A 25,082-nucleotide genomic window follows, 5' to 3' on the forward strand; every position below is an offset into this window, starting at 1 on the left:
ACCGAGCTGCAGATCCGAGTCCGGCCGGATATCCGCTCCACAGACCACAGACCCCAGATCACCCCATCGTATATGATCATTTAGAAAAAGGCCACGGCGTATGTTCAGCCCAGGTCTTTTTTTTTTTCCCTCGGATTATGTCGGCCTCTGCAGCAAATTCCCCCGGTGTTGGGGATCGGCCTAGTGGCACCGAGAGAATCGTGCACGAAACTCCCACCAACGCAAGCGCACCCACACAATGGTGCCAGATTACGATACTGTTGGCGTTGTATCTGGTGATGTTTGCAGTTGCCCTGGTATTCTTTATTCTTCATCCTGCTTCGGAACTCTCGATTGCACGAATGCAGAGCTAACGGGCGGATACTATGGCAGGACAACACGATCCTTGCTCCGGCCCTCCCCGTCATCACCGACGATTTCCACTCCCTCAGCGACATCGGATGGTACAGCTCGGTCTATCTACTGACCATGTGCGCCACGCAGATCCTCCACGGTCGGCTCTGTACCATGTACTCCATTAAATGGGTTTATATGATAAATCTGGTCATTTTTGAAATCGGGTCCGTCGTGTCGGCGGCAACTCCCACCTCGGTTGGCTTGATACTTGGACGGGCTATCACAGGAATAGGCGCCGCGGGACTTCTTTCAGGGACCATCTTACTCATTGCTGCAAGTATGTCTTTGCAGCTTCAGGCAACAGCGTTGGGGATTCTGGGAGGGCTAAAGGGTGCTGCAGCGGTGGCTGGGCCATTGTTCGATATACCCCTTTTACCAATCTATCTCTCCAGTGGAAGCATACTGACGAAGAAATGTATCATAGGATGGGTGGGGCTTTCACAGACAAAGTCTCCTGGCGATGGTGCTTCTACATCAACCTTCCTCTCGGCGGAGTCGGCGCTGTGGTCATTCTTTTCCTCTTCCATGCGCCCTCTCCTACCTTCCGCCCTGACGCTATGAAGGGTAGCCCACTGAAACAACGTCTGGCTCAGCTCGATATCGAAGGCACCACACTCTTCAGTGCAAGCATCATCTGCCTCCTCCTCGCCATCGAATGGGGTGGGGCAAAATGGCCCTGGAGGAACGGACGCATCATCGCCCTTTTCGTGATCTTCGGCGCCACCTTGATAGTCTTCTGCATCGTGCAGGGCAGGAAGAAGGAAATGGCAATGATCCCACCTCGGGTAGCTGGGAACCGCAATGTCTGGAGCTGCGGCCTGTATAGCGCTATGCTTGGAGCTGCCTTTTATATTCTCGTTTATTATGCAAGTCCTCATCATTATCAACCTAGTGCTTCCTCACGCTAACAAACTTTCGTTCCAAAACAGCTGCCAATCTGGTTCCAAGTAATCAAAGGCGTCTCCGCCGTACGGTCGGGAATCATGAACCTCCCCATGCTCGTATCGCTGATCGTCTTTTCCATTCTCAGCGGTGCCCTAGTCTCCGCCATGGGATACTACACTCCCACTATGATCGTGGGCTGTATTCTGGTGCTCATCGGCGCCGCCCTGATGACTACCTTCACTCCGGACACCGGGACCGTAAAATGGGCCGGATACCAAGTCATTATGGGCGCTGGGATTGGCATGGGCGCACAGCAAACCGTCCTCGCTATGCAGGCTTCGCTGCCCCCCAAAGACGTCCCTATTGGTACAGCGCTGATGATTTTCTATCAGACGCTGGGCGGTGCTGTTTTCCTGATTGTGGCGCAGAATGTGTTTCAGCATGAGCTGGTGAAGAGATTGACTGCTAGCAATATTCCAGGTGTAGATGTGCGCAGCGTGGCCGCGGCGGGAGCGACAGAGGTTAGGAAACTTGTGCCCGCGATGTATTTGAAAGAGGCGTTAATCGCGTATAATGAGGCTGTGGTGCGGACGTTCTATATTTCGGTTGCGTTGGCGGGGTTGGCGGTTTTGGCCACGTTTGTGCCGGAGTGGAAGTCGGTTAAGACAGTGGCAAAGGACAGGCATGAGCAGGGCAGTATTGAGAGCGGAGGGAATGAGGTTCTGTAGATACTGCTCTAGTGGATCTAGCAGACAAGGTAGAAACCATGGTCTCCAAGGGTGATCCATCAGGCCTCCAGGACAATACGACTCCTGCTTGAACGATATAGTCCCCGGTATATCGCGCTCTGAATAGCAACCAAGATTAACCCGGATAGAGCTAAAATCATCATGATTGGTATTCCCTTGGGATAGCTATATCGGTCTCGTCAGAGTATTTATCTTCCCTTCCCGCATTGCCCAATGACCACTTACCATTCAAACCGTCATCATGTAGAAAGGTCTGCGTGCCAGCCATCAGACCAACCGTGGCAAACATGACAACTGAAAAGCACGGTCAGCATTCACAAACTCCATCTCCCAAACATCAGTAACGTACATATCCTACCCACCAGGTGGATTATCATCGCAGGATGTAAAACATGAACAATGAACTCACGCCACACTAACGCTCCTCTCCCCAGGATTCGAGCAGTTAACCTGAATCCAAGCATTATGAAGAGGATGATACCCGACCACCAGCCCATTAACAGTCGTCCAGAGGCCAAATCGTCCCCATCTATCGACGCGCGCCTCCAAAGCCCTCAGCGGGATAAGGGGGACGAGATAAACAGAAATCGCCAGCATAAGACTCATCCCTCGTCAGTGTGACCAATCACTCAGACAGGCGAAAAAGATAATGACGGGTAAAGTCAGTAGGCTCCCTATCGCGGCGAGAGCGCTTGCCTGGATACGAGAGAACCCCAATGACATGATGATACTAGGATTATACGTAGTCAGAGGACTCCACGTTGCGAAGACACATGCCGTGGCGAGAAAATGTGGGCATTTGGTGTAGTTCATGAGTGTTTCCCTTACTACCTTGACAGGAAGTGATTTAGGGTGGACCCGTTTCATGCTTCAGATTTTCAGGCGCACTCTTCATCAAAGTTTTCACGTTCAATGCTCTCTCTCTCCGGCAGTAGGGCGAACAAAGCGATGGCTAAGAGGACAGACCATGCCCCTTCGACTATGGACGCGAGTAATCCTTCACAGGGTGGTCTTCGTGAGATATCATCTCACGTATGAATATCCACTGCCACCCATGCAACCCCCCCTTCCCATCCAACTTGAGCAACGCAGCTCCAAGTAGCGGCAAGACTGCAGTACCCCCAAAGATTCCAAAAGAGAAAATTGCAATGCGCTTCGTCAACTCCTCCTTTGTATATCACATCAACAAAGTAAATATAGCAGCCGGGATATACGCGGCTTCCACGAGACCCAGTATGCTCCGCGTAAGTAGGAAACCAGTCTTTTTACGAATGAAGACCTGCAGTGCGGCAATGACGCCGAAAATGCAAACCCTGGGAGCTGATCCAGCGGCGGGGTCCGACCTAGTACATATATGATTGAGCTTATTTAGAACCATAGGATCATGTCTTCGAAGGCGATAGTAGAAATCAGCATCTTCTGTAAAACCACATTGGACGGTATTTCCAAGATAATCACACCCAAGAACATGAGCTGTTTTCCTAAATCAATCATGTTTTGGCTTATGCCAAGGTCCGATGCGAAACCTCCAGTTAGACCACAGGCGATGTTTGTGCGGTCGCTCTGGTAAGTTGCGAAGCCGATGGTGAGAAGAGGGAGGACTCGGAAATCAGCTCTGATTTTAAGTTATCAGTGGTGGGATTTTGAGGACTTTTCTGTAGTGGCAGGTCTTACATCCTCCGTGTCGTGGTGACATCTTTAGAATGGGTCGTGATCGACAGACTACTGTTGTGCAGTTTTATTCATCGGTTCTGTCGTGGCGACATCGTCATGTTACTTGCTCATGGACTATACAGTAGATGATATCCGCCCGTCTCAAGATCATCGCTACGTAGCTGCATCCATCCCATCCACCAGCTCCATTAGTGGGCTCAACTGGACCGGCATGAAGATGGCAAGACGACTATAAAATCCACACGCCATGCGCATGTACATCCGCTCCTCATCCAATCGGTCGCATGTCTGCCCCGTAAGAACGAGAATGCATGCTGCGATTTTGGGAAGCGAACAAAACCTCCTATGCTTCTTCGTTAGTCGTCTGGCGTCTCAAGAAGGTTATTTCTGTCGCCTTACATGTTCGCCAGCATCTGAACATGGGTCTGCTGGCTGCATTGTTCCAGGACCGATCGAGCAGCAGCGAGACATCGTGTTTCACTGCGCTCATATGCCTCTGTCTCCTCGGGATCCAGTCCCTGCTGCGCGAGGTGGAGCCATTTCCCATGAATGAGGAAGGTAAGGAAGTAGGAGCTCAAATGGGTCTCAGCCTCCGCCTGCTCCCCAAGGCAGGAGGAGTGTCCTTCAGGAAAATCGAGCGATTTGTTATATGTCTGGAATATCCTTAGCCATGAGTTGATCAGGCAATATGCATCTTCAATTTGACGGCACATGTCAGCTCGTGTCGCTCGGAGGGCTGCCTGGCTATAAAGCGAATCTACCACACGATCGCAGAGACGCCCGTACAAGCATTGAAGCATTAACCGCGCTTCGTCTGGGTGCTGAAGCACCTCACTGGGTGAATGGTCGGTGAACTTGTCGCACATGATCTGGGAGCCTTGAATATTAAATTGTCTTTCCCCTCGTTTGTAAGTGAGGGAGAACTCTCACCGAACCTCGGCCTGTGTCGATCGCGTCGGCCTTTTCAATAGCATAGAGAGCCCAGAAGGCATTCTTGAGCAATTCTTCGTCCGTCCCGGTGCAAATCTGGCGCAGACGTCGAGAGCTGTGAAGCCCCAAATCCTGCACGCACTGGACACCGAGGGTAACAAGACGGAATTTGGAGCGATGAGCGGACATGTCTGCGAAGATGATCTACGGACGGATTAATCCACGTTCCCTCTGCTTTCCTAATCAGGGGGTTCACCATGATCAAGATTCCCTTGGATAGAACGGTTAGGTGTGTTGACCTGGGCAATAGGGGAAAGCACTTACCTGAAGCGTCCGGACGGTCGCATTATCCATCGAAAGATGATTCAGTTCAGACAATGCCCGTCGAAAATATCCAGTGGCCCGTGATATGCCTTCCACGGCCCTTGGGATATCCGACTGTATGCTTACAAGGTAGCAGCCCAACGCCAGGATGGCATAGGCCACCACCACTGTGGCTCGATCTGAGCAGTCGGACTTCAGCACAGCGTCCACGCACTCTTGGGCACTTGCTATACTTAGGAACATCTTGACACTAGCACTAAAGTCTATTAGCCAGATCCAGTGAAGCTCCCCGCAAGCCGCCGCCAACCAACCAGGATGATTCAAAACATGCTGTAAGTCATCAGTTCTATGCCATTTGTACTCCAACATAAGTGTAATGCCATTGGGATCTGGCTTGTCCGTACCTTGAATGTAGCTACTGATTCGAGGTTCACTATCGAGCATCGGGCCCAGCGATGGTTTGTGACAGTCAGGCAATCTATCACATGTTTTCCCATCGCCCATAATGTCGCAGTCGAGAAGGTCTACAGCTCGTTTCACTGTTTCGACACGTGGCTGATCATTGTCGAGCAGAGGGGAGTAGGAATAAAGTGAGGGAATGTCGAAGCCCGGTGTCAGTTGGCGAGCTAGTTCACCTCAATGAGCATTCTAGTTCGGATTCCAAGTTGCAGGGGTCTCCGTACTTTGAAACTCCTTTTGCAGCTGTGGACAAATCAGCTTTGGCTGTAACGTTAGTCTCACAACCTAGGGCGGCCTTACCATCTGGATAGAGAAGGTTCTGTCGACCCTTTGCTCATGGTCGGATCTGGTCACTGATGGGTCACCGTAAGGGGGAGGAAGGGTAGCAGGGCTCGCCTCAGATTTGGATTGACTTGGTGGGATCGACCCATCAACCGACCAGTCCGGGCAAGGGTTGCATGATACATCGGGAAGCTCCCAGCAGGACAGGTACAAAGATCCCGGAGCAATGGTATCTAACCATCCCTGGGGGCTGATTGACTGCTGTATCGGCAGGTCTGTGTCAAGCTCGAACAAACTCAAGGCAGGGCTGAGCCGCGAAGGGGTGGAGATGGACCTTGTTGATGCAGGCGCTTGGGAATAGGTGCACGAGCTACCCTTCCTCTGGGAGCTGCTCTGTTACTATGAAGGTATGTGGACAAAAAGGCTTGACGGGCAAGATGGGCACTTACCCGACAGTGCATGCAGGGATTCCCGCCATCACCTATGGTGTTGAGTGTTGGTCAGCTTCATGATAACACAGGCGTGGAAGTGGCGCTATCTTGCAACGTTCCAAGATTTACCATGTCGAAAAGGAGCGATACAAAAGAGAGCAGGAGGCGGGACCACGCCAGAAACTGACATCGAGTCTTCCGCGCCTTGCACGGTTCGCAGGCGCCTCTTCGTCGTGTGATACCCTTGCGGACTGCATTCATGATGCTCCGTGGCCTCCGTCTCGGCGAAGCAGGTGGTCTGTCCACTGCAAGATCACGCAAAGATGCTCGTCAGAGACGCAATCGAAAGATGAACGGCAGACCTATAAAAGGCGGGCACTATCACCTTCGGGGAGCTGACTTGTACCTTTGCCACGCGGACGTGGGACAGTATTCAGCTTACGACTGTTCACGCTTCCCCTCTCGGGATTCGGTTCCGCACGATTATGTTAGGGATAATTCTCAGCCGAGTTCGCCCCACCACATCCAACATCAGCATCATATGCTCCTGGACTCCGATCATTGTGTCATCACCCAAGCCTTCCAAGTCCCTGAAGTGGTCTGTCCGGGATTGGACGTGGGAGGGCAAAAAGCAAAGAACAGGACAATCTCAAGGCAAGAAAACAAGTATGTGCGATGTTTGATCGGGACCAACCGAAAGAGGGGAAGGCGGGGTTAAGTTTCGCGCAGGCCAGCCTGCCTCGTCGTGTTGAATCCAGTGGGTCCAGTCACTGCAGAAGTGTATCGCCCTTCTCCAATTATAGCGACCGAAATCTGCAGTCTTGTAAATCACGGATGATCAAGATACTATTTCCCATCCAATGCGATTGGTGCTAGAGGCCAACCTCATTGTCTTGCACTAATTGAGTGGCCGAGAGAACAACAGGTGTTGATCGCATCGACCGGCGGGCATAGCTGTGCCCATCCGGCGCTAGTGGCGGGCTCAGCCAGACTCGCAGGTACATATTTTGCTTGTTTCATTGAAAATAGTCTGCTGTATAACGCATGTCGCCAGTGAGGGCAATTTATCATTTAGAACATTCATGTGCATCTCATCACGGGTCGAAATGTTCTTTTGGTCAAGCTGTTCTCTGCCGCAGACGTACACAGAATTACCCAAAACATGTGATGAGCAGGTTCCCTGGGTTCTCCCCGAGCGAATCACCCGGAAATGTGCCCCGGGCAATAAGTGAGAAACCCTGAAGCGACTATCAATCTCAGTGTTGCGCCGATCAAAGTACTAAAGGAATTATCCCAGACTCATGTTACATTGACCATGCAGCTTGGATCACCGGGCACACCCTACTGTATAGATACTAACCACGCTACTCATGTAGCTGCTTTAAGTAAGTAAGTGGGTTCAAGAAACTACAGTAAATCATTGATATAAGTCATCCTCTACTTTGAGTAACTAAAGCACTGTTCAAGTGGATTTTATGTACTAAATTACTTCATGTCCAACACTAGAGACTTGGATTTGAATCTCTTCTGTTAAATAATGTGATTCTACATAACTGATTATATAATAAAATAACTCAGAGTTTATGACTTTTAATACAGCCACTGTATACATGAGGATATATGAAATACACTAAAGCACGTCACCTAAACTTACTAGTTGATTCTCTTAGCTAATCGGTCAGTTTGGGGCTATTTTACATATTATTTAATATAGAGAATTCTCCACCATCAGCAATTTTACGGGTGATCTGAATTGATTACTGATATCAGTAGTTTACTGTAACTAGTGAACGCCACCTAAATGGCACGGAGAAGACCGTGGCTAGCTAGCGGCCGTGAGTCTCAGCCCCGGCCCGCTGGCCCAGTCCAGCCTCAGACACCCTGGCCTAGCACAGCGCCAAAGAAATCTCGTCAATGCGGTCGACCTGCGCCAACGCCCGGTTAAGCAGAGCTACTCCTTTTTTGTTGCCTCTTCTGATCGCCGGTGCTTTTGCTTGACTATCGAATGGGAGTTGACCAAAACTCCACCTTGGTCATACGTGGCTGTTTCCTTCCCCTCCTCTGGTGCATACAGCAAGTTTAGGGCCTGGAGTGTTCCTTCGGGCCAGTATGTCCCGGAGATGAAAGGCTTGGACAACTTGACTGTGCATTACCTTGGTCAGTATTCGCTGGCGCGAGATTTCCCAAGTTGTCAGTCTCCTCATCACTGGACTGGTGACGCCGATAATGGCCCGAGCCTCGGAAAAACGACCAGTGGCACTACACGTGCGAGTAGTCACGTATACAAGCATTAGTAAAGACTGGGAGACCATCGTATCCCAGTGGGAAGAAAGTCCAGGACAGTTGCAAACGGAGGTGGGACAGGCTGCTTGCACGATCATCGCCCCGTGAGTCGCGACGCATTGTCGTATTGATCACTAAATGATCCATAAAAGTCCAGATACCATGCAATGTACAGAATCCGGCGAGATAAGATAAGTCTATCTAGTTCGGGAGACTAGCGACCAGACGTCGATCAGGCCTCTGAAGACGGAGATTGCAAGCATTGGCTGAGGGAAGGTGATCTAGACCACCGGAAGTAAACGCCACCCTGGCATCATTTCAGCCGAAGGGATAGGGGAGAAGAACAGAATCGCATCTCGACTGCAACTGGCAAGGAGGAAGTGAATGTGCATAGATCTACCCGCATCCAGCTCATGCCGTCACTCATGCCGTCACTCAACCAGGATATCGATCCTGCTGCGTCACTGGCACACACCACTGCCATATGTCCGAGACTTCCCCACCCATGATTCTCCCGATCGCATTGCGCAGCAACCGGCACGCAGGGCCCGCCTGCTGAGACCCAGCTTGATACACTACTGTCTGTCGGGCAGATGGACAAAAGATTAGTCGAATGGGGAGCAGCCGGTGCCATGTGCTCGTGGCAATGACTTCGGACAGGGTGCCGATGTCATCGAACAAAATCTGCGACAGCGCCGGAGCAGCGCCATTCCTTATAGTTAGTCCATGCGTGACAGAGTGGAAGGAACACAGTGCCAGACCCCTGGGGGGGTGGTGTATGTGCTAAGCGAAATACATACCGGCCCAACCTTTACCTTCCACCCAAGCCGTATAGCAATTGCAACGCAAGTGTCACTAATGATGCTCCGGCTGGGATGTCTCGGCACCATCAACGTATACTTTCCATGCTCCTCCTGCACCCCAAGGAATGCGGACGTCGTAAACCCGTTGATCAACGTCCCATGTCGCGAGTATTCCAGTCGAAGCTTCATAGTGTATCCGTCCCGTTGTTCCCGTTGACCATCTAGCTGAGCTGTAACTTCCAATTTCCTTTTCCCCACATCGTCTCATGCCCCGCTTCTGGAGCAGTTCTGGCTTTCCGCTGGATTGGGGGCATTATTAGCTTCAATATCACTCAGCACTATTGCATCCTGCGCCGCTGTCCGCGGATACACCATTCCCGGTCGGACAAATACACAGAATGTATGCTGGACCGGGGAATCCCGAATGCGAGGAAGACTGGGCTGAAACAGAAGCGGGCGAAGGTAGAGCACCGCGTCCGTATGTGGCGGAGGCACATAGCAAGTATTCATTGCTACTGCCATCCTAACACACATCAGGAAGAGATGCTCGGGGATAGCCGTCATGCCTACTGCCGCTGCAGCATTTGCTAAGTGACGGGCATGATCAAGGGGCCGGAAGAGAAGGACGCGATTATCTCGCGTGCGTCGGGCTTTTAGCAGATGCTGTGATCAGTAAACTCGAGTTGCTTTTGAATGAAGAGAATCGCTAACCGGTGAGAGATTCATAATATGGTTGCCCATAGTTTAGTCCCACTGCGAAGCCGTTGATTTGAAGATTTGGGTTGTTGATCACAGTCGGTGGGCCCCAGGAACCTGCTGTTGGGGAGTAGGTGCATTCCACATGAGAAGTAGGAACTGTATCAATTAGAATAAATGTTGGCTCAGATGATCGGGGTTCAAGTTTTGGGGTTATGTGAGCGAGGGACACCAGCTACATTCACTGCTTTGGCTTCCAAGTGAAGACCAGTCTGTCGGACGGATTAACACGCCGGATCGGAATACGGATCAGTTACATAAGGGGATCGAGACTTACCGATGGTCCCAGAAGGGGGTTCGGGGTAAGTATCTGATTTCATGGTAGTACTGATAGTATCAGTAGACAGGGTAGACCTGAATTTGTTGCGGAGTGCACTCTCAGTAGAGTGTATACACCAATGTTATACTTCAGGCGAGGCGATTTGTTTCCGTATCACCGGATAGCGAGGATAGGGCCGGAATTGTCAGTGCATGGCACTAGTTTGCCACTCTATTCCAGAGTAACTTCCGGATAGCGGTCCGCGGATCGGTCCGCGGATCGACGGATCTAGGCTCGGTCCTGCCGTAGCTCTGACCTTCGTGTTGTGTATGAGTGTCAATTCTGAAGCGGGTCGCGGAGTGTTTAGTTCTTGTGAGTCAACACGGGAAAGCCATTCAACGTCGTACCCGCATAGAATAAATCTATCAATGAGGTGCTCGCTACAGGTAGCATGCATATTTGGATAGGCTAAAGCTATGGCTAATAGATAGGAGGATATCACAGTATACATCAGATGCGCAAGACAATAGAAGCAAGTACCGCATCAGCGGTCACTATGCTTGTTCCAAGCTCTTTTAGGCCATTCAGTATTCCCTAGATCCTTCAGAGTTGTTATTCTGGAAGTGTAGGTTATTTCTCCAGATCTTAACCCTTCCCAGCCATGGTACTTCATGTAGCGCGTAGACCGATTCTTGTCCCAACCTGTAAAGCTCGAGCCACCATCATGGAAGACTCTCCTAACCCAAAATCCAGTATCCTTGTATGAGCATATCGGAATAGTGCTTGAACTTGTTGAGAGACTTCCCTCTAGAGCTTCAAATATATATTGGTTTGCTACCCACAATCTCATACCATTCTCATTGAGGCAGAATTCAGTCTTGATTTGAATCCCGATAAAAGGATGGCCTACAAAGTTGCAGTCCTGACGGAGATTCCCATATAGCTTTCTGCTACCGGGATGATGTAACAAATCATGATCCCAATATTTTGTTCCAGGACGTAGTGCATATTTTCGAGCATCCTTGCATAGTTGTATCAAATGAAGCTTATCGAGAAATGTGATACTGAGGCATGGACAAATGTAGACCTTACCAGCATACGGCATACAGTCAAAAATTCCTTGAATCAGGTAACAATCAGAACAGCATGGCTTCTGACGCCGGAAGAGATTATGCAGGGCCTGCCAACGAATGTGAGTGGAGGGCACAGCAATCATTGCAATATCTCCAACGGTGGTTCTGAAGCCAAAGCAGTACCTGTATTCTAGAGTTTCCCTTGGCGTTGGGGCACATAATTACCCATTCTTCAAGAGGAAGAAACCATTGAAGGTTTGTTTCACACTCCTTAAGGTATCTGTCCAGACAAGTGAAGATATATCTGCAACTCAGCCCAAAGCAGCTGTGGTCGGGGTGGACAGGAGTTCCAAGACCATTTCAACCTACTCTGGTGGCATATTCCACTGTGGCGCTTTCAGTCCACATTGTCGCATGATGAATTGTAGGAGAGCGTGGATTTCGGGCTTAGCTGATTGACTTATCTTTTTCAATACTTTAGCGGGTGGTGTCAATCGACACATCTGATTGCCGGATGCGGTACTCGATGATGGTGACATGATGCAACGGAAAAAATAGGCTTGATGATAGCCTTCTTGAGCGATTCTTGAGTAGCGGATGTCGTCTCGGTCGTACTATTGATAGCATCATCAGAAGTAGGCTAAGACCGGGAATAAAAAGCAAGAAAACTCGTACCTCAGTTGTTTCTATGGAAGAAAATGCTCCCTGTCAACGTTGGTATGTCGTAGCGTGGATATGGTATGAATAAGTGAGAGCAAGGTAGAAAATCAATAGCTGCCTTCGTATTTGGTGGATAGGCGCTTAGAAGTAATAATGAGCAGTGGAATAGTTTCTCGGCAGGAAGAGAATGGTACAAGGAATCCTTGTATTGGGAAAGGTGTCGAAATCACGATGGAGATGAGGAAAGAACTAATGTTATCCGTGCCAGAGAGACGTGCCCGCGGAAATCAAAATAAAGACTGTGTGTGCTCATTCAACAGTGTGGGGTAAATCTTGATACTATCCTTCGGCAAGGATGACACACAAAACATGGACATGCCGGCTTCACCTCGACGCGTGTGTAAATCTAATTCTACGTGGCTGCAGCCCGGCTGTTACAAAGCCGCCATGTGCCGTGGCAAGAATGCGTTACCGTAACTAGCTACTCCATACAACATCATTAAACATTTACTACTTATAGAATCCAGGAATCCAGAAAGGCAGCAAGCGCATTTAGATCATCCTCAGCACCTCGAGAATTGCACCGACAGAATTACTCTTGCGCGTATTAAAGACCTGAAAGACGGGCACTCGGGCTGCTATTCAGAACCAGAGATGCTACCATCTCTTCGTCGAGGGCCAACGGTCTGTCAGGCTCGCATTGCCAATTTGGTCTTTGCAGTCTCATATGGGAATGCTTGGATCGCTCTCTCGGAGACGCTTGCACTCCCTTTTGGGACAAGTTCTTATAGTCCAGCCAACAAAGTGGACCTCGGGCTTGACCTCGGAGAACTGTGGGATCTGAGGCCGTTCATCATAGGTGGCATCGTTCATGCAGTCGGACTGCGGTATGTGGTATTTATTTGCAAGGTATCTAAATCACGAAACAGCCTCCTGCTGATAATCGTATGATGAGAAATCATCTTTCGCTAGTATAGCTGCGGGTTCCCAATCGAGAAAGGGGTTTGGACGTCGTTCCGGCGTTTCGGCAGCCATGGTTTCGTCGGAGTATTGCTGTCCCCATCCTTTTTAATATTGACAGGAGCACGACTGAGAGACGCGACGGCTACCATGGTTTTGTTGCTCAACCCTTTCAATGGGCTCGCTGATAACAAGTATCAAAGAAACTATGGGCCGCACCACACGCCAACATCACTCCCGATCATTCACTCCTTCCAAAACCCCAGGACGCCGTGGATCTCCGGGAAGTCGATTTTGCACGGCGGCATTGAAAAAATCAATGGCAGAGTTCGCAGCTGGTTCTCGACAGTGGGAAAGATTTCGTTCCATCGCCGCCATGGCGATAGCGATGTATTTATTTCATATTAGATATTATTTTTTATATTAAATTTTAATAAAGTCTTTTCTAAAATATAGTATAATCTAAAAAAAAATTCAATAAAGTAAAGAAAGTAGAAAAAGTAGATAATTAGATATAAAAAATATCATTGAAGTAAAATTAAAAATATATTATATTTTATATATTATTTATATAAAAAGAATATATATATTGTTAATTAATCTATAATTAGTAATCTATTTATTATATCTAATTTTTTTATTTAATAGATATTAGAGTAGTTAATAGCCAGGTCAGGTCAGATTAATGATTAGGTATAAGAAATATATATTCCTCCCCAGGTTAACCAACAGTTAACCTACAGGTTAAATTTCTCGGTAACTAAGCCTATTAAAGAAGGCAGTAGGTTTAAACAGAATATTTCTGTCTAATTCTTGCCCGATTTATGCCTAATTCTGCTTGATTTCTACCTGATTCTGCCTGATTTAGGTATAATAGTTAACCGCAGTTAACTGTTATACCTGCGGTTAATCTGATTTTTATATCTTAACCTGACTGCCAGGTTAAGGTCAGGTTAAGGTTAAGGTATAATAGTCAGGTTAAGCTACTCTAATAGATATAAATAATTAAAGTTATAATTATATCTTAACCTAATTTTAACTATATATTTAAATTACTTTTTATATCTTAATCTAATTACTAGGTTATAATCAGGTTAAGGTTAAGGAATAATAGTCAGGTTAAGTTAAAGTAGCTAACAGCCAGGTCAGGTCTAGAGTAGCTTAACCTGACTGTTATACCTTAACCTTAACCTGATCATAACCTGGTGATTAGGTTAAGATATAAAAAGTAATTTAATTATATAGTTAAGGTTAGATTAAGATATAACTATTACTTTAACTGTTTATATCTATTAATTAGAAAAGTTAGGTATAGCAGATAGATTATTAATTATAGATTAATTAATAATATATATATCTCTTTTATATAGATAATATATAAAGTATAATATATTTTTAATTATAGTATAATTATATTCTTTATATTTAGTTTATTTATTTTTTCTACTTTATTTATTTTATTTTTTTTATTTATTCTATCTATTTCTTCTAAGGAATATATTATACTTTAGAAAAAATTTTTATAAAACTTAATATAAAAAGAATAATATTTAATATAAGATATATATATTAATTACTTTTTATATTATTTAGAATAATAATTATAATAATATAAAAATTATAAAAAATAAGCCTCTACTTAAGAATATATAATACTTATAAATTTAAATAAGACTACTTTTTTTATTTTTAATAATAATTTATTTTCTGGATTATCTTTTAAATTATTTATATTTTTATTTTTATTAATATAAAAAATAGTAATTAATTTATTTTTTTCTTAATTTTTAGATATAAAAATAATTAAGTCTAGATTAAGATCCTTAAGAATATTCTAGTATTTTTTATTTATAATAAAATAATTAATATATATCTAAAATATAACTACTTTAATTATATTAAGTTAAAGATAATTTTAGTAATAATAATAAATATTTTAAAAATTATTAAATAAATATTTAATACTAATATTATTAGTTATAATAAATAAGAAATCTTTAGTTATCTGATAAAAAATAGAAAACTAATTATAATAAGATTTTTAATAAATAAAAATATTAGTATATTTTATAGTATTTAAAATAGTATTAATTAAATTAAAAATAAATAAATAAATTATATATTTTTAATATCTAAATATATTTTAAGTTTCTTAAATATCTCTATTACAGATAAGAATTTCTAGTATTTAAAGATATTATAAAAAACTTTATCTAAATCTAAAAATAATTTAAAAATAATAAATAATATATTAATAACTAGATTTTAACTATAATAAAAATAAAATATTTTTTTAAAGATAGTCTAGTATTTATTATATTAATTAATATTATTATTAAACTATATATTTTTTTTAAATTTTTTAAGTTTAGATATTAGATTAAGAATTATTATAATTATATAAATATAATCTTTTATTTAATAAATATAATAATAGTATTTTTATAGTTTTTAATATATATTTTATAAATTCTTAAAAATCTTTTTTTTTTAGGATACTTATTTTTTTACTAGTTAATTAATAAAATAATCTAAATAATTAAAAAAATTATTATAGATATTATAAATCTTATAAATAATAGATCTATTATTTTTAAATAAATAAAATATAAAAAAAAAATAGATATAAAAGTTTAAGAAGATACTTTATTTATTTTTATTTAATTAAAATTAATTAAAGATAATTAATATTAGTATAATTATAATACTAAATAAAGTTTTTAATTATTTAATAAAGATTAAATATTTAATAAATTATAAAATAGATTAAATTCCAGTAGGTCTTATAATCTAAAAAAAAATAATAGATTAAGTTAAATTCTAATTATTAAATAAACTAGAATTTTTTATAGTATTAAAAACTTATATTTATAAATTATATAATCTTCTAAATCTATAATTAAAAATTAATATAATATATTATTATAGAAAAAAAATCTCTAAAAATTATTTATAAAAAGTTTTTATAAATAGTTTTTAGAATATATTTTTTTAAGAATTCTTAAAATACTAGAAGAGGTTTTAAAACTTTTATTATTATTATCTTAAATATATTTAATAATATTATTTAAGACCTTAATCTAAAGTTTCTATAAAAAAATATTAATTATAAACTAAATTATATAAATAAAATAAAGAATATAATATTAATTTTAAATAATTTTTATAAAGTTAAAATTAATAAAAATATTATAAAGCTAAGTATTTTAATTAAATTAAATCTAAAATTTTAATAAAATTAAATTAAATATTAAATTATTATTACTAGTATTATTAGTTATTATATTTAATAATTAATAAAAAAGATTATATTTTCATAAAATTAATAAAATAATTATAACTAGATTTTTATTAATATAAAATCTAGATACTAGTTAAAAGTTTAGTAAAATCTTATAATAATCTATATTTTCTATTAGAAAATATCTAGTTAAAATAAGAAATATTTTTTAATTAAAACTAATCTAATAATTAACTGTAATTAATATTTATTTAATATTTAGAAATTTTAATAATAATTTTATATATATTTTTTTAGATAATTTTAATAGATGTTCTTTAATTTATATTTAATTAAAAGAACTTGGTTTTTAGTAGAGAAATAAAATAATAAAATTAATTATCTATTTAAATTATATATATTTAATAGTCCGGAATAATAGATAATAAATAATTATAAAATATAGAACTTAATTCTAAAAATTCTATTTATTATAAATAATAAAGATCTAGAAATAAAGAATAATTAATAAAGATTTATTTTAAAAAAATAAATAAATACTTATAATAATTCTTTACTTAATATTTAACTAATTATTTACTTAGATATAACTAAAGATATTTTTTTTATAATTTTTATAAAGATAATAGTTTATAGAACTAGTTCCTAAATTTTTAATTTTTAAATATTATAAAATATAAAGATATATAAAATAATAAATATAAGAAATTTTATCAGAAAATAATATATTTTTTTAAAAAATTTTTTATAATATTAATAATTTCTCTTAACTAAAGTAAAATAGTGGTTTTTAAATTTATAAATAAATTTTAGAAAAAAATATTTTTTACTATTAATTATAAAAGATAAAAAGTTTTTCTTACAGAATTAGATATAAAATAATTTTTTAATTTTTTATAATATATATAATCTTAAGATTTAGAAAAGAAATAAAAATCTAGCTTAAGTAATTTATTTTAATTTAAGATTTATTATTATTTATAAAAATCTAAAAAATAAAAAAAGAGGATTTAATAATATTTTCTAAAAATAAACTAAATAATTATAATTAACTTATAGTACTAGAAAAATTCTATAAATAATAAATTAATAAAAAAAAAATAAAAAAATTCTGTAAAAATAATATTATTTAATTTAAAAATATATTTATATATAAATATAATTTATTATATTTCTTTTTCTAGCTTAATTTATTTACTATATTTATTATTATTAATAAATATAGTAAATAAAAAATTATATTTAAAATCTAGAGATTAAATATTTTCTTTTTTTAAATAATTTAAATATTTAATTATTTAGAGTTATATTTAAGATTAAGATTTAAATAATTTTTTCTTTTATTATAAGTCTGAAATCTAAATATAGTATATTATTAAAATATAAACTATATCTTAATAAATATTTTATTATTTATATTTTAATTTCTAGAAATCTTATAATTTTAATATATCTAATTTTTTCCAGAGATCTAAATATAGGTATTAAATAAGAATAATAAATTTAAATAAAAAAATATATATATAAGAAAAATCTAAAAAAGATTTTTATAAAATCTATTATTAGAGGTATAGTATAATATCTAATATTTAAATTAGATAATTATAGATAATATAATTACTGAGATAAATTAATTATATAATATAATATAAATAATCTTTAATCTAATATATAAATAATTAAGATCTTTTTTAATAAAAAATAAGAAAATAATAGATTTATTAAACTTATTTAAAAAGATTTAATAATAATTTAAAAATATTATACTAGTTCTTAATTATTATTTTAATAGTAAAAATATAATATTTTTTATATAATTTATTAGATCTTTAATATATAACTTAAATTAAATTATAATTATATATTTTTTTTTATATTTCTTACTATAAAAATAATAATATTTTAAAAAATTAAATTATATTAATATTATCAGGATTTTCTTATCTTTTCTTATAGATAAAAAAAAATATTATTATATTTTTTAATTATTTTTTTTTATTCTGGAAAGCTTATTTTTGTATATTTTTAGATAATAATTAAAATAATTAGATTAATTTTTATTTAATCTAGATATACCTTAATTATACTAGAATTAAAAAAGGTATAGTAGATAGATCTTAGTACTAAAAATAATTAAGATAATTAATTATCTTATTTTTAGTTATACTATAATCAGGTATAAAAATTTCTTTAACCTGATTATTAACCTATGGTCAGGTATAAAAGTTCCTATTAACCTGACCTAACCTGGCTGTTAACCACTCTAGTTAAGAATAGTTAAGTAATTGAATTAAGGATTAACTAAACTTTACTTATTAAATAGTTAAGCAGGATATAATTTACTTAATAAATAAGCTGAGCTGAGTAAGCCTTAAGTTATTGAACTAGTTCTGCCACGTCTCATAATAAAATATTCAATATATATTAGGTATATATTATATAAATTTAAATCTAATTCTTTAGTTTTTGATATTATAAGCTCTTATGTAACTAGATATTTCTTTATATTAAATTATCTTAGATTAAAAGTTTAATCTTTTTAAATATACCTAGAATTCTATAATTTATATAATTTCTATGTTTTTCTAATATTTATCTAGTTTATTAATTTATAGATACTTATTAAGAATCCATAAATTGGATATCAAATGTATATTTAATCTATAAATTAAGCTTATTAATCCAACCCCCACTAAGAAATAGGTTGGGTTTAGACCTGACCCATGAACCCGCGGTCTCTGGCGAGGCCTACGCAATACTGGCAGAGATTATTACTACTAACGTCTCGCACTGTCTTTAAATCCGGGCTAAGAAATCCGTATGATATAAAGCAACTTAGAGAAACAACACCCAATTATAGGATAACATCTCAGCTATACTTACACTCTACAAAGATTACTGCCTAGAGGGCTTTAACTGGATCAAAATAAGTCTACTCCTAGATATATCTGCTTTCCAGCAGATACGGGTCACGATGGCAAGGATTGATAAGCGCCAGAACAAGGAAGAAGAATGTTCTACCCTGTACAATACTCAGGATGTTGACACGCTCCGAGCTGAGATGGGCGCGTATCACCTGCAGTACGTGCAAGATGCGGTCAACGACGCGGAAGAGGACAAGCGGGGCGCAACACATGGCTTGGCCGAGTGTCTGCGCACGGAGATGGACAAAGTTATCGATGTTTAAATTAAGACACTGCCCCGGGGGAAAGGAAAGGCACCAGTATCTTCTTTTAGTGGTCTCAAAAACATTAAATTTTGAACCTGTTCTATGGCAGTCGGTAGAGAGGTGGTCGGTTAGCCTCTCAAGCACTTACATACCATATGAGATAGTCAGAGAGGAAGGGGGTTTAAATAATGCAGCGAAATGCGAGGGAGGCTATGGTTGTCAATGGTGATCCCAACAAAAGACATGAATCTGTAACTGAAGTCGTTGAGATGTTAAGGCGGATGGTGAAGCACTCCTTGCCTGTGTATACTACTGATTCTAATCTGCACCACCACCTCGTGCCGTAGAGGCTGACTCACAGATATTCAAAAGCTTTCAATGGAACGCCAGGAGTTTATTCCGTATTGATATAATGATATTATCCTACTGTAGGTTAATAGGGCATCCACGGCCAACATATTTATATCGTAAAGAATAAGGCAATACAGGCCTTTCCTTTCCTCCCTTTTGAGTTCGGAACCCTTGTTAGCACAGAATTAATGTCATCTCTTTTCTCAAAAGGCTTTTTGAGTATACATACATGAGTCGCAGTGTTAAATCATAGTTCAATGTTCATCCATAGTAAGTATCAAATAGCTAATATTATACGGGTCAACTAAGAAAGGATGCTTGCTCGTAAGAGGGACTTCCATGATAGATAACTTCACAGTGCGACATGGATCCCTCTTCCGTGGTTGACAAATTGGGCGCTGAAGAGATAAATAATTATTGCTAACGCCCTCCTTAGAAGCTGTCGGGTGCACTGCGGCCACTATTACTCAAAGTGCTGAGTGCCCAAATAGCTGAAGATTAAGGGGCCGCAACAGATTGGCCCCCATGTTCGGTTGTCGCCCAATGTACAGATGAAAAGGCAAAGCGGAGGCTGAAAGGGAATATCTCGTGTACCTGGAAAGCACCGAGTCACCAAAACCTGTCTCTGGCCGGCTGTGTATACACTGGGAGACACATACCACTTATTGCAACATGTTGTCGCCTCAGATCGGTACGCACTTGGACGCGATTGGCGCTCCAAACTTCAATGAATAGACACAGCAGTCGCATTCCTTCATAATATCCAAGATAGATTCGATTAACTCATGAAATATCGTCTTCACATCTTCTCTTTCTTCCTCCCATGATACGGGCTTTGTTCCTCTGTCGGTGTTTCTTGACTCCTGGTTGTTTGAGATTTCCATTAGATAACGCTCATAATCCTCGCGGGCTAGTCGATCTTTTTCGTCGTCCTTGAGCTGTGGTTCGGGGCTAGAAGGCAGTGACTCTTCAGGATAGGAAGGCTTTGGAACAATGTAACAGTTAATCGAGCGTAGTTTGCGTACGATATCATCTGCTGCAGTGTGCGTATCGTATGAAGCCAGTATTTCCTTTCCCCAGTTTGAGTAATCGTTATTGATTCTCAGAGAACTGAGTCTCTCTTTTATTTTTCTGGAGACATTCTCATGCAGGGGATCCGGCAGTCCGTCCTTGGTTCTTACCAAATCCATGAAAACTTCTGACTTCACATGTAAGCATAGTTGATGCTCTGAAGGGAGTGCTGCGCGTTCAAACTCTCTGCGTCCTGAGACTCTGCTCATATCAAGTATCGCTTCTAGTGAGCGAGCACCATGATTGAACTCAGGCACTTTGAGAAGTCCCGCCAAAACGGTATCATCAACATGAAGATGTTGACTTGACATATTCATGCGCCGTTCAAGCAACGCCCGGAGCAGAATAGCCCGTCGTATGGAATACATCCGGTCAAGGTTGTTAAGTCGGTCTGGACCACGAATATCGACATACCCGCGTAACCGGCTCACAAAATCTGGACCTTTGACTGATTTGAAATGTTGCGTTTCCGAACATTTCCTTGTCTTTGGATTTGGAGCCTCGCCGGGTTGATCGACTGAACCTGTACTCTTTACAAAATCAGCGAACGTTGCTGAAGTACCCCCCATGAAAACGAAAATTGAGCGCCCAAGCGGGTGTGTCTGGCCCTGGTCCAGAAACCGGCCGTCCTGCATGGGGGCGAGAAAATATCGCAGCCACCCGAGTTTTGTTGTGCCAAAAGAGGTATCGAACTCGTCGAAGAGAGCCATTGGGATTTTTCCAGATAGTACCACATCTCGGATTTCCTGAAATGCAGACAGTAAGTCGGAATACTGCTGGAATTGGGAGATATTGAAATGCTTTTTTTCAACTTTTGCTGGATGAGGACCTCCCGTGATTACTTCCGTTAAGGCAAACGACTTTCCACAACCTGGAGGCCCAAATACCCCTATTGATAACGGTTCAATTTTGCTTCCGTTTATATATTCTTCGACGAGATTAGTGATAGCACGGAACCCTTCCATTTCCTGTCTGTCGGCTGTTATTAACTGGCCGAATTGCGCTGTTTGAACTCTGCTCAATACAACTCCTGGGCCGTTTCGAACAATAAACCGAGCAATTTCCGTTGTGTCGCCCATTAAGTTGAGGAATATCGACCAGGAATTAGGTTTACTGTCCTCCTTCGGAATACGGATGGAGCTTATTGTGTGATTCTGTTCTCTCTTTGCCGTCACTTGCTCGACTGGATAATCTGGGGTGCTATTTTTGTAAGAAATAAAACCCTCTTCAACAAGTCGGCGAGCACTTGTTAACCCTTGCCTTATAGCGCTTGGCAAAATACCATCAATTTCTGTTTTACTCGCCACCGACGAATCTGATATCGATGAAGCGAGTCCCGCAATGAACGCTCCGGTAACGTCCACTATTCCCTTTGAGTGACGCGATGCAAAGTCACCTTCCGCATTCTTTGGATCAAAGTATAGCGTGCTTTCTTGACCCTCCTTGCAATGTATCACACCCTCACAACCAAAAAGGACGATTAAATGTGGACAGTATATAAGGGAGTGCAACCAACGAGTTGACGCAGCATATTTCACGAAGGTCTGTGCCGTGCTTTCCCATGATAAGTGGCGACTGATGTCAAGGCCTTCTGCGCGGAGGTCATTCGCATCCACTATGACAAACAATTCCTTCGTGCGCCGTCGAATATGATCCCATATTGCCCCACGAGCGAGAGGCCGAGTCATCTTGAAAATTAATTTCTTGCACTGTGCTCTTGCAAGCCATTCAGTACATTTTCGGATATTCGGTTCTGTTGAGGTCGGACCTTCCATCACTATCGTTTCCGCTTCACCAGACGATATTGATTCATACCATGTAGGATTGGAATCGAATTTGCGAAGTTGCTCCACTTTGTAGTGTTGAACAGCCGCAGACTCAGACTTTTGTGCTTGCAAGTCCAGGATTGCATTCATCAAACCATCACCGGCAGATGCATTAGGAACACTGCATGACATGCAGTAGAACACGTCAGCCTGCGATAGACGTCGGGATTCTGTCCCATCTCGCATTGCAGCATCGTCAATCGTACGCTCGCCTTGCTCAGATGCTTGCCCAGGTGCAGTATGAGGAGAGACTCCAGAAGACGAGCCTGTATTTGGTGATTTACTGGAATGGCTGGCCCCGCCGGAACTGGGTTTATCTGTCTGCGTAGAATTGGTGGTACCCTTCTCACACCCGTCTTGCTCAGATAATTGCCCAGGTGTAGTATGAGGAGAGACTTCAGAGGACGAGTCTGAATTCAGATTTTCACTGGAATAGCTGGTCCCGCCAGAACCGGGCTTATCTGCCTGTGTAGGAGTGGTGGCACCCTTTTTATGCTTTCCTTGCTCGGATGATTGCCCAGGTGTAGTATGAGAAGAGACTTCGGAGGACGAGCCAGCATTTGGTGATTTATTGGAATGGTTAACCCCACTGCCATCCGGGGGGTGTCCTTGGCAAGCCTTTTCAACATTTGGTCCATCAACAGTGCAATTGTGTTGCTTTTTAAATCCTGGTTCACTAAGAAGTCTTGTAATCAAAGTGGCACCTCCCTCAAGGACCTCAAAACACAGTTTTGTATTCTTGTCCCCGCCCCCACTTCGTGGGTAGATTAGCCCATTAAAGCTAACGTTCCCTGCAATATGAATATGCGTCATGTTGCAGACCAGGCTATCCTCTCACGGCTCATTCTGTGTTGTGAGTAGACCTGGTGTGCCAACCACTTTCTATATATAGCCTAGTCAGCCATCATAGCTGCGTCATTATAAGATATGAGCACAAGAGGTTCCGCGGAATACAAAGGTTACAGCACAGTGATGTGATCTACTTTGCCTCAGCTGAAGCCGGAATCGGCCAATATATCGTAAATAAAGTTACAATGCTGTATCTGCTGGTCTAGATTCATTATCACTCCTTATGATATCTGGCTTCACCAACCCATGGAACATAATCTTATTATCGGCCTGATTCTACTATTGTTCTTTGTTAACCAGGCAGAGTTTCGTCAATATCACTGTTGCCTTTCTTTTATCCGGATTCGTGACCGATTGACTATCGTATTGTCTTAGGGAAATAGTGAACAAACCCGATTTTTAGTTCGACCCAACAACCTTCGCTATAGCAATCTCGTATATTAATGACGGAAAAGCGAAAGGTTCATGATATTCATGGTACAACCAACAGGCGGGGCTTTTATCTGGGCCAATGCCAACATCAAACAATGAGCGACCTCAGCGGCGTGGCCTATTATGGAGGGGATGTCTCTAGTCATTCTCATTGATAACTCATTGCCGCACCCAATATTTTTGTACAGTCACATGTCACAGATGCTGTCATTGGGACTGCGATCGCACCGAATCTTCGGGCCATATTGTAAATGTGTCGATCCGCTAACTTTATCACGTACCGTGAACTCAATTCACTACCCGTGTTCAACATCCCCCCACATCCATGGTATTGATTTCCGCATGCAGAAGGCTTTATCCCATTCCCGATATATGCGGCTCCCAGCGATATCCATCTAGAACCCTCAAGCCCATCGCTAAATCGTAAATTTGGCTTTCCATATGACGCAGGAAAGAGTAATTCTGGGCTTTCAGCTTCTCGTATACACCACCTGCTGGGTTAAGGACGCAAGGTATGAGTCGTCATCATCCGCTGAATACAAACTTCGACCTTATCCCTGTCTGCCTAGCTTACACTGAATCGCGTATTGGTGATATCATGATTCTATCAACAGCAGAAGCCGGTAAGCCATCCGGTACTGGAATATGGAATATTCCAGCCTGTCTAGATCCTTTATCTGGATGTAAAGATTGTAAGAAAAATAATAGTAAAATTTTTTTAATTACAACTTTATATAAAGATGAGCCTTAAGATACCAACTTCACTCAGATTTAGTAAAGAAAATATATCCTTAATAGGGTTTAAACATAGCAGAGGCAGCTTGAAAACTCATGGCTTACTCAGCTTAGCTCAGCCTTAAATAGACTAAACTTAATTGGATAAAACTTAAAGCTAAGTTAAGGTTAGGCAAGGTAATTAAGTAAGTTATATGAGTTTAAAGTAATCATATAGCAGCTTAGCTAAGCCTTAAGTTCTAGTTAATTAAAGCTTAACTGTATACACAGGTCTAGAGTAGCTTAACCTGACTATTATATTTTAATCTTAATCTGATTATAATCTAATAATTAGATTAAGATATAAAGCATAATTTAATTATATAATTAAATATGATTAAGATAAAAGTATTAGGGTTTACATTAGGGTTTACATTAGGGTTTAGGGTTTACATTAGGGTTACATTAGGGTTTACATTAGGGTTTACATTAGGGTTTACATTAG

At 40.5% G+C, this 25,082-nt stretch overlaps 6 protein-coding genes across 6 annotated transcripts; 3 read left to right on the top strand and 3 right to left on the bottom strand.

Annotated features, from left to right (window-relative positions):
• Positions 1-137: 137 nt before the first annotated feature.
• Positions 138-2,009, top strand: BO97DRAFT_469090 (MDR family MFS transporter; the record flags this gene model as incomplete). The annotated part of the gene is made up of 4 exons (XM_025699812.1): positions 138-296; positions 373-752; positions 821-1,262; positions 1,326-2,009. 4 exons carry the CDS (start codon positions 138-140, stop codon positions 2,007-2,009), a joined length of 1,665 nt encoding a protein of 554 aa, XP_025553887.1.
• Positions 2,010-3,839: 1,830 nt separating this feature from the next.
• Positions 3,840-6,391, bottom strand: BO97DRAFT_365033 (Zn(II)2Cys6 transcription factor; the record flags this gene model as incomplete). Its single annotated transcript, XM_025692563.1, has 11 exons — positions 3,840-4,047; positions 4,104-4,573; positions 4,635-4,838; positions 4,891-4,905; positions 4,959-5,214; positions 5,270-5,288; positions 5,363-5,584; positions 5,642-5,660; positions 5,718-6,092; positions 6,149-6,180; positions 6,319-6,391. 11 exons carry the CDS (start codon positions 6,389-6,391, stop codon positions 3,858-3,860), a joined length of 1,875 nt encoding a protein of 624 aa, XP_025553888.1. The 3' UTR covers positions 3,840-3,857.
• A 2,457-nt stretch (positions 6,392-8,848) lies between these two features.
• BO97DRAFT_465382 (D-aminoacid aminotransferase-like PLP-dependent enzyme) lies at positions 8,849-10,312 on the bottom strand (the record flags this gene model as incomplete). Its single annotated transcript, XM_025699545.1, has 6 exons — positions 10,250-10,312; positions 10,152-10,184; positions 9,928-10,071; positions 9,549-9,866; positions 9,214-9,479; positions 8,849-9,097 (listed from the first exon to the last, which is right to left on the bottom strand). Exons 1-6 carry the CDS (start codon positions 10,290-10,292, stop codon positions 8,849-8,851), a joined length of 1,053 nt encoding a protein of 350 aa, XP_025553889.1. The 5' UTR covers positions 10,293-10,312.
• Positions 10,313-12,333: 2,021 nt separating this feature from the next.
• BO97DRAFT_412537 (uncharacterized protein) lies at positions 12,334-13,332 on the top strand (the record flags this gene model as incomplete). Its single annotated transcript, XM_025696243.1, has 4 exons — positions 12,334-12,360; positions 12,391-12,437; positions 12,492-12,851; positions 12,942-13,332. 4 exons carry the CDS (start codon positions 12,334-12,336, stop codon positions 13,330-13,332), a joined length of 825 nt encoding a protein of 274 aa, XP_025553890.1.
• Positions 13,333-19,139: 5,807 nt separating this feature from the next.
• BO97DRAFT_422628 (uncharacterized protein) lies at positions 19,140-20,187 on the top strand (the record flags this gene model as incomplete). The annotated part of the gene is made up of 2 exons (XM_025696808.1): positions 19,140-19,346; positions 20,122-20,187. The coding sequence occupies 2 exons, from the start codon at positions 19,140-19,142 to the stop codon at positions 20,185-20,187; spliced, it is 273 nt and encodes a 90-aa protein (XP_025553891.1).
• Positions 20,188-20,368: 181 nt separating this feature from the next.
• BO97DRAFT_465390 (uncharacterized protein) lies at positions 20,369-23,395 on the bottom strand (the record flags this gene model as incomplete). Its single annotated transcript, XM_025699546.1, has 1 exon — positions 20,369-23,395. One exon carries the CDS (start codon positions 23,393-23,395, stop codon positions 20,369-20,371), a length of 3,027 nt encoding a protein of 1,008 aa, XP_025553892.1.
• Positions 23,396-25,082: the final 1,687 nt, after the last annotated feature.

This window comes from Aspergillus homomorphus, assembly GCF_003184865.1.
Source record: "Aspergillus homomorphus CBS 101889 unplaced genomic scaffold BO97scaffold_8, whole genome shotgun sequence".
NCBI classification, from domain to species: domain Eukaryota; kingdom Fungi; phylum Ascomycota; class Eurotiomycetes; order Eurotiales; family Aspergillaceae; genus Aspergillus; species Aspergillus homomorphus.